This window comes from Anopheles coluzzii, chromosome 2 (assembly GCF_943734685.1).
Source record: "Anopheles coluzzii chromosome 2, AcolN3, whole genome shotgun sequence".
Lineage (NCBI taxonomy): Eukaryota > Metazoa > Arthropoda > Insecta > Diptera > Culicidae > Anopheles > Anopheles coluzzii.
Window position 1 is genome coordinate 34,047,411 of NC_064670.1, and position 13,815 is coordinate 34,061,225.

Here is a 13,815-nt window from a genome sequence, read left to right on the forward strand (position 1 = left end):
TATTTAATTTTATTCTATATTTTAATCATCATTATAAGTTTGATCTTTATTGATCAAGTAATAGGAACTTCATTTTTCAGCATAATAGATAGTTGTCTGTGCTTAAACTAATAAAAATCATTAGTAATAATCATTTTAAATCATTTTTGATGAAATTAACATCTTTTAACTCTATTAAATGGTTTATTTTACCTCTTTTCAGAATGAACAGCATTATTCACAGCTCAAGGGATGTTTTCAACAGCTCTCCATTATTTTATATCCACCACACATAAATACCATCACAATTTGAGGGCCTAAAAAACGCTACCATTTTCATAGAAATGTACAGCCAAACCTTGTTAAGATGTCATTTTATTTTCGAAGTATTTTTTAAATTGACTTTAAGATATTTTAATAACAAAACTATATCAATGTGTAAAAGAAACATTAAATGCTACAATAAGTCCTAAAACCATCAAATACAGCAACATTTGTTAAGAAACTTGCTTTGTAAAAGGTACCATTTTATTAATTTTGTCTTCCACGAAACTCTGAATTAAATAACATTTATTAACTATGAAGAAACTACTTCAACAAACTATTGATTATCACAGGAAAATTATTTAAAAAAAAGATTGATACCATTTTCGCTGCTGCTGTAAATGTTCCCATCAGCGATCCATCAACAAAATTGCTCCCATTTGGTATCGCCACAAATTGCAGTTTGCTTGATGAGGTAAAACTCAATTTAAAAATATTGCTGACTACGATTACCCAACGCCACTGATCGAGCGGTTAGCTCCGCACAGCGTACCCTCCCGTTGTGCTTATCCCGCGGGCAATCGACAACGGAGGCTTCAGTAGGGCAGAAAAAGCGCTGTTAAGTTGCCATCGATGAAACACATCGACCGTACGCCATCCACGTACCGACACCTGGTTTTACTAGCGAGAAATATGCTTCCCTAATCCGACGGTCTCGTTGCCCGCGACCGGTGCGCCTGCAGCAGGGCAGGAGGAATGACTTGTAACCTACTACACTTACCCAGCATCCGGATGATGGCTTTCCGTGACTGTGATATCCTCGATGGTCCATTAACTGATCCGTTGCGAACGCCTGCGAAAATAAAAAAACGAGCAAAAAAACAGCGAGGTCGAGTTGAGCGGATGAGGTTGAGCAATGCTACCCTGCAAGCTACCCCTTGGAGTAGCCACGGGACCGGGAAGTTGCTTTGGTTGAGCAAAGCCCGGCGCAGCCCTGAGCAGCTCACCGAGTTCGGCCGTCCGCTGAGTGCGGGATCGTATCTGCATTCCCATGCGCCCGTACAGCACCACCATGATGAGCATCGGAAAGGCAAAGAACAGACAGGTCGACAGCTCCCACAGTGGAAATCCCTCCGGATTGCTGAGCATGGCGCAGAACGCTGAGTCGAGGATTTTCTCGTTCGCTGTGAAATGTAGAGAAATGAAGCAATACATAACCACCAGCACACATACATCCATGTAGTTCACATGTAGCGAAGCAGGAAAAAATGGAGTGCGAATGGGAGGGTGTGTTTGTGTTTCGCTCATGTTTAATAACGGTTCGCAGGGAAGAGAAATGAGCGTGGCTGGCGGCAGGGCATGCAAACTCACTTGGCGGATAAGCGATGTAATCGATGTCGGTGAAGACGGCGAACGGGACCGCACTCAGCAAGCTGACGACCCACAGGCCGGCGATGATGCGCACCGGCCGCTGCAGCCCCGACATGGTGTACAGGTGCAGCGGGTGGCAGATGGCAAGAAAGCGCTCCATCGAGAAGGCGACGATGGTCAGCACCGAGACGTAGGTGGAAGCTTCCGAGATGAGTGCGCGAATTTTGCAGAAGGGCAGACCGAGATTGTACGGATACTGGTGCCAGTAGAGGCTGATCTCGTACGGGAGCCCTGTATGGGAGAGAACGGGAAGGAGTTGAATTGGTGATATGCTTAAAAAATGGGGAAATATTTTTTGAAATGTCTTTTTGTGAGTAAGCTTTAGAATTAATATCTGAGACTTGAAAGCCAATGTGAATGAGCTTGAATGCTGCTTGTCAGAAACAGAATCCCAAAATCAAATGTGGGTTTATTTTGTATTCCATGCTAAGTTACTTAACTATTCAAGAAATACTGTCATATTCATTATTTTTGTGTAAGTAAAGGAAGTTTTCCTGAACCTTTTTGTTGCGGTACTGTAGATATTGAGAAGCTTTTCACCGTCTCTTAGCATTAATATTCACACAAGTTTATTCTCACAAAGCTTCATGAGACTTTTATTGCAGGAGCTTTATAAATTTATTTATGAAAATATGCACCTAGCAACGAATCGTTAGGCAAATGTAAGAAACCGTCGATCCAACTTACGAACGAGGGCAAATAAATTCTTCAGCCAGGCACTAGGGCGCCAAAAAAGGCATTTTTACTTCAGTGTGGGTAACTTCACCCTTGCATATTTCATCGCTACTACCCAAAATTCCCGCGTCATTAATCTTTTTTAAACTTAACTTTGAATAGCATAAACAATTTCTGGCACACGATATGATGACAATAGAAACCATTCAACCGTAATCCGTACGAGATAGTATTGGATGATGGTGTATTCAATTTGAAACGGATTAAAGAAATACTAATGTATTTTGCTTTTGTTTTAGCTTCTCTAATAGCTGTCTGCATGACTGCAAATTGCACCACTTCCAGTCTATTTTGACAACTTTTCGTAGAAATCAAATCACTCTTTATCCGATTCTGCACTGATTGCGTTTGTTCGTGCTCCTGATTACCGCTCCTGCGGTTCCTGTGCATGGCTGTCTAGTTCCGCCGAATGAAGCTTTTTGTAGGTGCTCTAATCCTTTTCCCCATAGCAGTGCAGAATGGTAGGAACTCATCCACCCAAACGAAAGCACCAAAATTCATGGTCCATGTCGCAAGCGCGGGCAGATAGTGTTCACGTGATTTCCCTGGCAAACTGTGCTGCCAACTGGCACCAATATCCGCCCGATGGTATTCAATAACATAAAGCTGTTATTTGATTACGACCCGTCGGCGGGTTTCGGATTATTTATGTATGCGCGTAACGTGACGCGTATCTCGTGGGATGTGGTCGGAATTGGGGTGACTACTGGTGGTATTATGTATGCATGAGTATGTATGATTCGGCGTTGACGTCGTTGCCGATAATTTGCTTTGGTGACAGTTCCTATTCCAAGATCCGGAGAAACAATTCCCGTACAGGCTGTTGTGGTGTTGTTGGGAAGAGTTGATTTGAATGGGACGCAAATGTTAACAGATGGATGAAATACGTGTTCAATATTTATTTGATAGAGAGTTATTCAACACTAAAGAATTTAAAAAATTTATTTGATTCTTCGATCACTTTTCAGGCACGAGCCAAACTCCTTTGGGATTCTAATTTGATCTTTATGCTTTGAATTATCATGCATGTGGCAGCATCAAGTTACTTACAAGGTAAGTTATTTTTTGTTTTTAAATATACATCAACAGGATTACGATAAAAATCACTTTAACACTTTAAGCGCCGTGTCATATAAATTCGCATGACGGTTTTGCTCACCGTTCAGCTTTGCATCTGGCGCTCTGTGATTCTCTTGAGGACGAATGAGGTAGGAAAGAGGGAACGAGAACGAAATGTGCTACGCCGCTTATCGCAATGAAACAAAAGAGTGATAACAATGGCACGAGAAACTGTCGCTCTCATCGCTCTCTTGCCATGCGCTACGTGCTCAATCAAAAACTGTGACGTCAGGCCGGCGGTCAAAGTGTTAACAAAGACCTTTCCTTGAACATTGTGCTATAGTGGTTTCTTTGGGTTATTGAACATAAAGGAACTACTTTGCTACCACTCAAGCTCGATGTAAAGTCAAACTTTTGAAACACTTTTCCGCTTGATTACTAGTGCAGCTTGTTTCCGGACGAAAACTGCAAGTGAAGCATTTCACATCAGTGACCCAAACATATGTGCCTTCTGGGGCGATGGAGCAGCCCAGTACTTCATTAATTGGGCACATGTCGCAACCGAGTACGCTACCGGGAAGGGTGTACAGCTGTCCGGAATATGGCAGCTTTACAGTTTTATCTTTTTTGTATGCTTCTCCACATTTTCTATCGCTTTCTGTTGCATCTGATTACACCTTTTTTTTAGCAACAGTCTCATATGCGTCTCATACGACAAGCAAATGAAAAGGAAAAGTTCATACGTAGCACGCCAGTGTAGCATGTGCGTGCGTGACATTTTTTCTCATCAATCGGTTTTACGAGGTAACACAAGATCATGCGCTTTCGTGTTTCCCCTACCCATCACCGAACAAGTCGTTGTTGTTCCGTGGTATGAAACTTTCCACTGCCGATGTCATGTCGCCTTTGAAGTTCCAACATGCGTAAGCTTGTTTGGGCTACTGTTTTGTACTTCCTATCCGCAAGCTTGTTGATTAATACTAAATATTCCTGGAAAAAAATATGCTTCTTTAATTTAAGCTAATCTAATTGGGGAGCTCAGAAAATCAAAACATTTAATTTCAACGATTACATTAAAGTCTACTGCTGACTATGCTATGCTGAAGTAAAACTGGTAAAAACTCCTCCTACGGTTTGGGTGTTATAATGATTAAAGTAATTGAGTAACAATTTTATTAAAACCACAACAAAGTAGTTTGTAAATAAAATATAACAGAATTATAGCTGGTAGGTTCATGCACGACAGATTGTTTTGAGGATCCAGATGACATTGTTTTGTCTTAATTTAAGGACGCATATTTTTGCGTACTTCAGCAAATTGCCTTTCAAAACCAATCGTGCCATTTTTACTATGGTAATTTTTGTTGTAATAGATATTTCTTTTAAATTTCTTAGAATATTGTGTGGGCTCAGCCGATTACTGCTAATATCACCTCATTTTTATCGCTCCAAAGAAAGCATCCGCACGGTGTAGTAAATCAGTGTTTTGTCACACGGTAACATCCCCGTTTCAGGGTGAGCATCACATTCTGAACTCAGGCTCATGAAACCTATCAAAAAGCTGTCCCCATTTCCTACGCATATTTGTCTACGCACTGGGAATCCTTCATCATAGCTTTGAAACCAAAAAGGGATATTGTTATACGTCCTGGTTAAAGTAATAACCGTAGATGGCAAAGGATTCGCGCACAAACGTCCGACCAATAGGTTCTTCTCACGCAACCGACCGGAAATGAAGCCGAAAAACGCTGAAATGTACGTGTTGAAGTGTCCTCGTAGCGTTGAATGGAGTAATTGAAGTAAACGCGAACCAGTCCCCTCCACCCTCCGCTCTGTGGCTGTGTTGAATGGCTCTTCCAATTAAAATTGAAAAGCGATCTGGCGTATGTAGGATGGCAGCCACCCGCTCACATTTTGAGAAAATTGAGGACACGCAACGCGAGAAGTGTTTCCGGTAGGTGGTTTTTTGAGTTGCCTTTCCATTAAAATGAAAGTGGGAAGATTGAATTGGATTTTCGGGCTCGCCGGCGTAGCTTCGAACGCAGAGAAAAGGCGCAGAAATTCATGAGGGAAACCATACCCGACATATCTGAGCATCTTGTTCGTGCGTGTCTTTCGGCGCGCTGTGAATGTTCGGATGGAAACAAGTGAAGACCATATTGCTCTGTGGCCTGTGTTTAGTCCTTGCCGTCCCTTGGGAATGATAGTCGGAACGTGCAGAGTGTTCCGGTACCGTGCGACGGATGAACCTGTTGAGCTACCGAGCTTCCGTTGCATGCTGTTGATCGTTTTGTGCATTTTTCGTGCCCAGAAGCACTGCCTAGAATGACTTCATAGAAGCTGGAATGTTCATTTCATTGCGATGGATAGTTGGTGCTGCTGCTGATGCTACTGTCATGGAATGTGTTGGCAGACGCAATTGAAAATGTCATAACAAAACGAATCACATTATTATATAAATCAAGTGCAACGTTTGAGTCTATGGAGTGTGTTGATTGAAGTGGAAATTGCACATTTCCAACATTCTATTGCACATTATGCGTTAAGGCCATTTCTAACAGAGAAGTCTTAAGGAATCCCATTGAAACGATTAAATGAAGTACATTGGCGTTTATGAGTTGTACAATTCAGATATCGAATTCTTCTTTGCGGTACTTGGTATTTCGAATAACATCTATTGATATACCAACAAATGTCACAGATCCAACAGGAAATTTAGTCATCTATGAAGATTTAAATCACAACCAATACCGTCATGAAACAGTTGTTTTCTATACCAGCTCATGCCAATGATCATAATTTGATCATGGCCGAGCAAAAGCTCTGAATCTGAAATCAATTTGAATCCATGCGTCTTGCGACAAATCCTTACTCGTCGAATGGTGCGGTTCTTTGCCTTCGCTGTATCCAGTTGGTTGATGGCTTCATTTACCGAACAAAGCATACTCCTCCTTTTCTCTTCACGCTGAGTGTTCTTGTAGAACACACCATAAACCCCAGGCACAATGGGACCTGCCGGACGGAACCTGAGGCACCGGTCACCTCCGAGGTTCGTGTCGTGAAAATGAGACGTGATCAATTATGTGCGCCCAACGTTTTTACCCCAGCATCGACCCTTTTGCCGGCGGCTCGGAGTGCAGCCGGGCTAACAACGTCCACTTCATCACCGGCGTTCGGCTATCGGCTATCGTTCCCGGAAGGTCGACAATTTCATTATCGGCATCATCAGCGTCTTGTCAGTGCGGTACGGCTGCCATGGGGCCCACTTCAACCTTAAAGCTGGAGCGTGACCGTGGCAGCGTGATCCGTACACAACCAGAACCCGTCGCTGGTGCTCAGGTGGTAGGTTTGCCTTTGAGATGCCTCCAGACCGCTATTGAAACCAACGCTTGGAAGCAGGGGCGCGACGCGGTACGAAGGATCAAAGCCCGTTGCGACGGACGGTGGCAAAATTAATCGTAGCCTTAGCCACCCCGAAAGCTGGGCGGGGCAATTAGTGCGGTTATGGTAGAGCGATTAGGGATCAGCAGCGATAGAAAAGTAGCAGCTGCGGTGGTTGATTTAAGTGTTTGCCGAAACTTGCCATTAATGGTGATGTCTCTTTAGAGAGCAATGTGGAGACGAAAGGTTGTAAGCGGTGTGTGCGGTGGTGCCTGTGAAGCAGTTGTGGCAAATAAGTGGTATTGTTGTTGAATTATTGATATTTCTTTTTACCACCGTTAAACAGATGACACAACAACGTGACAATTGCTGCTAAAAACTTATCGTTTAAAGGTGATGATAATGCGACAGTTAAGGAAAGTTTTCACAAAGTCAGAACAAAAAAAACACTCTATTTTATTTGTTTCAATTTACAATTAAAATTTAAACAGAAAAGAAAATTGCTGCTTTAGGTAAAGTTTTAAGATTATTAAAGGCATGTTTCAATTACAAACTTAAAGTAAACTTATAGTGAAGCCGACAGGTGGCTTAGAGCAGGAGATGTCGATAATATGATACTGATAATATAATATCATTTATTTGACTCAAGTTTGTTTTACCTTGTTTAGCAGCAAATGCGGTCCCGTGGTACAGTCGTCAACTCGAACGACTCAATAACATGCCCGTCATAAGTTCAAGCCCAGAATGGACATCCCCCCGTAGCAAGGATTTACTATCCGGCTACGTGGTAATGAATTAAGTCTCGAAAGCCTGTATAGGCCGGCAAGTCCGCGTAGGACGCCAAATAGAAGAAGAAACAGCAAATGCAAAACTGCGGATAAGCGTTCCAAATCTTTTAGCTCTAAAATGTTGTTCGTTGACTTGGTTGATTTAGTATGAAAGGGCATGAATGTTTTTATTTATTAAATATTTTGCTTTCCTACAATTCTCACAATCAAAGTATACTTAAAATAACAAAAAGGTTTTTTATGTCGAAAGTTCTGTCCCTAATTGATGAATGAGCCACCTGGCATAATCCAACCTTCATCGGTCAATTTACACCTGCAAATCAACTAGTTCGTTAAACTCGCTCAACCAAGACAGGGGTTTGAGCCGCATTAAAACCCTCCGCCGGAGAGTTGGTTGGCCATACCGTGCAAATGAATGCATAAAATGTTCGGCTTCAATTTATTATGGAGCCACTTTTTCCCATCCGTCGGTGCCCGTTTCACCGCACGTAAGCTTCTGGTGTCCCTTTCGATGCCCTGCGGCTAGACGAACAAGACAGTCCAGGACAAGGCTCATTTAGCAGACACAACAATCTACGACCCACGTCCTGCAGACGACAGTGAACAGCCGATAAGTCGATTCGAGTCGAATTTGGATGCAAACCGCACAGCAAGCCGACCACACAGGTTTCGTGAACTGTTTGCCGGGGCAACGTTGGCCTGGTTGGTGGTTTGCGGTTAGGTGGCCTGCAGGTCCAGCAAGGCGAGACGTATTTTTCCCAGCACGCGTCCTACGCGTTTGAAATTGGAAAGGAAGAAGTTTGCTGCGATACAATGAGCTTGAGGTTGGGCGGTTTCTTTAACTAATTTAAAGTGGTTTTCTTTTGTGCTCCGTTTTAAGGAAGCTTGCCAAGCGGCATAAAAGCAGAAGGATGGGTAATACGAGTGAAATGCAATTTTCTCACCGGTTGAGATGGGGCAAAAAGGGTTAACGAGATACAACACTGACTAATGAAGCGAAGCAGTGTCTGTAAGTTTGAGATAGTAGAAAACATAAACCACACGGAAATACATCAAAGCTCGTTAGAGGTGTAGTGGGGTACAACGAAACATAGACAGCCTTTTAGCTTCCGCTTTGAGCGTTGCTCTCGTTCCGTCGAAAAAGTGGTCGGGGAAAAAAGGTTAATAACCTTCCATAAACACACCATAATCAATTTTATACTAGTAACATATTATTATTATTATTATTATTATTATTATTATTATTATTATTATTATTATTATTATTTATTCCGAAAGTTATCCAGCTGGCATAAGCTTACATAACATACTTATTTCTATAATTAATGCTAAAGAACAGTGCTAACAAAAACACATCGAAAAATATAAGAAGTTTAACTGTCGATGAACTAAATAAAAATAAAAAACAACATAAACTGTGGATGCGTCATTCTAAGCTATGTAAAAAGGTCCGTAAATTGTTTAAGTTTTAGTTCAAGTCGACATTGTTTCCTAGCGAGTTATAGGCACTTATCATTTTTAATAAAGGATCGTTAGATCCAAAATTAGTCGATCTGAATTCTATGTTGAATAATGTCCTGGTTCTCAACATTCTATTGGGGGCCTGAAAGTTCATCATATATGTTGGGAATAATTTAAAAATATGTTCAGCTTGTATTTTTTGCTATGTTTAGGCTTTTCTACGAAACTATCGTAGCAACAGTGTGTTGTTTAGAGATGATTTATCTTGTCTTAAGCACGTGCATTTTTTACTTGGTTTTACGTGCAGTGAATTTTGATGTAAAATAAAAATAAATTCATAAACATCAAAAGAAACAATTCTGTGTTAAATAACAATCCTCAAAAACATTTTGTACTCTAAAAAACATTGAAAGAGCAAAGAAACATATCAAAAAACGCCTTAACAAATGTATTGGAGTTCAATCAAACAGAGAAACAAACAATTGACCAATGAGATAACAAACTGCGTTAAAGTAATTAAGAATAGATGTGTTTGCAAAATTTGAGAAAAATAACTGATGCGAAGTTCACCCGACTCAATCGTGGGATATATTGAAATTATTATTTTTAGAATTTTGCATGATTTTCAATAAACTGCCCTGAATATTTTTTAAAATTTGAAATGCCTTTTTTCTCGATACAGATACATTGTCAGTAAAATATGGCAGCGTCACCAAGTTCGCCATCTTGACATTCCAGTTTATTCAACTCCGTAACGATAAACGATAACATTCGTTGAGCAAGAACGTATTGTATTCAAAGTTTGCCATGCTATTTATGTCCGTTACAGTTCGGGGAAAATTCATGATTGTGGCTCGAACCGACATCCAGCCACCATAAATGCCCCTCAAACGATCTGCTTGGATGTGTGTATGTGTTTGTGATTGGAGTTGTGCGTGGTTTTCGTAATGGCCCAGTTTTCCGCGAACCAAAATTTCTCTCTAATCAAATGCACACTGTTCAGAGCAGGGAAAGCAATTCCTCCTCTACATGCTGTATCAACAGAGAGTGGGATAAGCGTGGTGTACCAGACACAACACTGCATCATAAAGTGAACCGTTCTAGTTTGTAAAGTAGTTCTTTACACTCACCGCTCCAGTGAGATGTATTTTAATTAAGCTTGTTTTTGTATGTTGTGTAAAGATTTCAAATAAACAAAGGGATAACGTAAGGGCATCAGTGAAGATTCCACCCGACAACTTACTGGGCAGACAAATTTATCAACTGGACCGATCTGATCTTTCGTGTTTGTGTTTTGGTATTCAAAGTTCAGTGTACTCATGTGAATGATACCGCCTTACATAAGTCCGAAAGTAACCCCACTTGTCTTAGCGAGAAAGACGTACCACATTTTCACAACCTGTGCTGAGCGAGAAACACAAAACCTGTCCTCAAAATCAGTCCCAGTACCAGCTGAAAGCTTATAAATCCAAAATATTTGTTCACTGTCGTACTGTCGGGTTGGCTGGTCCGTTCATTCCGTTTGGTGTCGTGTTATTCTTCCCCCTTTTGGAAAACCAGCTTCGCGCGGAAGGGCAGTGACAGGGTACTATGGAAACATTCACACCATGGGACGTGATTTTCTGTCCATCTGATTCGACCAAGCACGACCCTTCGGTAGGCATTGCACATTGCACGCCCTTCCCTGGGGACGCAAACACCGCAAAAGCCGCTTTAAAGTCGCAGTAATAGGGATTGTGTAGCGAAAGGGACGCCAGGGCCGTCCTGCGTGTGTATTTAGTTTTTTGTTGTTGTATTTCTTCTTTGAAATCCCTCCCCGTGCGGGAAACAAAACATCCGACGCCTGTATTTATGTTCCGACAGCTTTTCGCAAGGAGGTCACGACCGGTGAAGCATAACTCAATTTGATGAGGGTAAAGTCGAAATGCTGAATGAAAAGTTGTCACATTCGCTAAGACCATTTCCCAACAATCATGGAATTCATAAGGGCTGGGAGCTGGTGCGAACCTTGCTGGGGGTCAGTGTTGAAACATATTTTACAGCAATGTTTTGTTTGTATGTTTTCCATCGCTCAGTTTTATTTTTGTTTGCAGGCGAAAAAGCTATTACGCTTATGATATACTGATTAGGATGGAGCATCAGTTTTAGCAAATACGATAACACAAAGTTCTGGTAGTTATTTTCACCAGCGAATGGGCAAACGAAACGAAGTATGAATTGCAAAACTGTATCAACTGTTCTTGCTTTGATTAGTTGATCTATTTACGCTTCATAGCTCAGGTTTACCGCCAGTGTCTAATTACTTCGACCCATTTCAATTAATTTTCATCGATCGATGATGGGAATCAATCATCTATTTCAGTGCACATAATGAATGAGCGTTTGCTCTTTCATCAGCATTTCAGTTCTTTTACTTCATTGTGAGAAGAATCGTTGGAATCCAATTCATGCCAATGATCTTAAACGAGTAATTGAACACGCCCTACATTGAGGTTGATGGTTTTATTTAAAAAAAAAACAACTACCTTCCATTAGCAACCCAACCGCAAATGCTTTTTGCATGATTAATTAACTTGCTTAAGATGAATGCGATGGTAATATAGTTATTGAGCGCTTCGAATATATAAAATACTCAATCACTTAGCTATTTATAGTTTATTATGCTGTTTTAGTTGTTATTTTTTTTCTCTTAGGACCTATCAACATGCCCGTCATTGGTTCAAGCCCCGAATGGATCGTGCCTCCATGCGTAGGACTGATTATCCTGATATGTGTAATCAGTAAGTCACTGAAAACCAGGCAGGCCTTGACTGACAACAGTTGTTGTGTCAAAGAAGAAGAAGAAGTGGCCAGGAACGTCATTATCAAGTTGCTTTTATATATTTATAAATTTATTTATTTATTTATTCCATTATGACGGCACATGCATAGCCGTAGTTTCAGCCCAATAATGCTGATATACATTGATGTTAAGTTGATGTTACTAATCTTTTTGTTCACATTGTGAACAAAAAATATTAATTTGACAGGCTTATCATTTTGACAGCAATGCTTACGTTTATAAGGGCTGATGTGAGGTCAAGACATCTAAAAGTTATATAGCCAAGAGGTAAAAATATTTCGTAAAAGGGGTGCTGAAACCGAAACCAATTTTATCACGTTAGCTAGATGGGACCTGTTGAATTGCACTATTGCTACCATTTGCAATGTTTAAAAAAATTAAAACCAACAAAGCGAGCTTTACAAGCAACGTTCAATCTTACCGAGCAGCAGAAATATGAGATCAGAAACGGCCAGACTGAACAAATAGTAGTTGGTGGCGGTACGCATCGATGGATGGCGAACGATCACGAGGCACACAATCAAGTTTCCAATCACACCGGTCACCAGGATACCGACGAACAGAACTGTGACCTGGAAGAGAGAGAAAAAGTGCAGTAAATACTGAGAATTGAATGCAATCAGAAATCCCACAAACTCTCTGGAGCTGGTCTGACGTTTATCATGTGCCATGGAAAGTACAATAAAAAATGACGTAACCTCATTTTATTTTTCCAAAATTTAGTTTTCCGGATAATTTTTATGTGATAATAATGATCACATTCACTCCATTAGTCACACCCTGCAAATGTTCGCTCAATCTTTTTAAACCCCTTCACGACCAATCCCTTTTTATCGGCTTTAGCGTCAATGCTGCATCGGCAGGTAAGATAAATAGTAATGCGAAAAGTTTTACACCGCTTCTCGTTGTGTGTTTGCCGCGCTGCATGGCAGCAACGATCCTTATGCCGAGTACGATCCAAACAGAACGCAATAAAGGCAATCTGTGCACAGTGGGGCAAAAGTTTATGTTTATTACCGGGCGCCAGCAGCAGTGTCGCGAAGAACACAACGAAGCTTAAACAAGATTCTCAGACTTAAAAGACACCATCACCTTCTTCGCCAGGGTGAAGGAATCGAAGAGGAAAAAGCACTTCTTTCAATCACAGTTTACGTCTGCCCGCTCACGCCTCATCCCAACATTTCTATCACCCCCGCCGATAACGTGGTCGGGAAAAGCATCTGGACGAAAATTGATTTTCCTCTTCAAATGCAAAGTGGGAATGGAAAGTTGAATGGAAAATTAATCACCACCAGTACAATTTTCATCGGTGTGAAAAACGGCAAAGTTCGGACTGTGGATTGTGGAAATTCGAGTCTTGCCAACACGTACCGGTTCGAAGCGAATGGTGAATAGCCATACCATACGCGCGAAGTAATTATAAATGAAAAATATCCCACCGGCGTCATGAAACGAGGCATATTAAACCGTGCCGTATCATTCATAAAAGTGAACCTTATGAAATCCAAATTATTATGAACCATTCCATTCTCTTGACTATTGTACGTATTTTTGTTGGTTTTGCCAGAACGAAGTGTATGTATTGTACACAATAAAGCCCACTAATAATGTGTTTTAAAGGCATTTTCCCCCTTTTATGTGCTACTAAATACATAATATATACGAATTACGAAAATTACGAGGCTACGAACAAGTAGAGCACCAGCAGTTTTGCTGGTCAACATACTCCATTAAATAAATAAACTATAAAGAATCCATCTCATTACGATGTAGAAGTCATCAATCTAAGTGCTTCTTTTTACATATAAAATAAATTAATATATCACATGTCTAAATTTATTTAAAATATATTTATCATATTTTAACATCTTATTT

General features: G+C 40.8%; 1 protein-coding gene across 4 annotated transcripts in view; it reads right to left on the bottom strand.

Moving 5' to 3' along the window:
* Nucleotides 1-13,815, bottom strand: part of LOC120948727 (neuropeptides capa receptor) — a 58,524-nt gene that overhangs the window by 24,150 nt on the left and 20,559 nt on the right. For all 4 annotated transcript variants that reach the window (XM_040365401.2, XM_040365400.2, XM_040365399.2 and 1 more), the window contains exons 3-6: nucleotides 12,362-12,512; nucleotides 1,615-1,905; nucleotides 1,251-1,427; nucleotides 1,025-1,096 (exon numbers count right to left, since the gene is read on the bottom strand). In XM_040365401.2, the coding sequence (XP_040221335.2) occupies nucleotides 1,025-1,096; nucleotides 1,251-1,427; nucleotides 1,615-1,905; nucleotides 12,362-12,512 (691 nt within the window). The remainder of the gene's footprint in view (nucleotides 1-1,024; nucleotides 1,097-1,250; nucleotides 1,428-1,614; nucleotides 1,906-12,361; nucleotides 12,513-13,815) is intronic.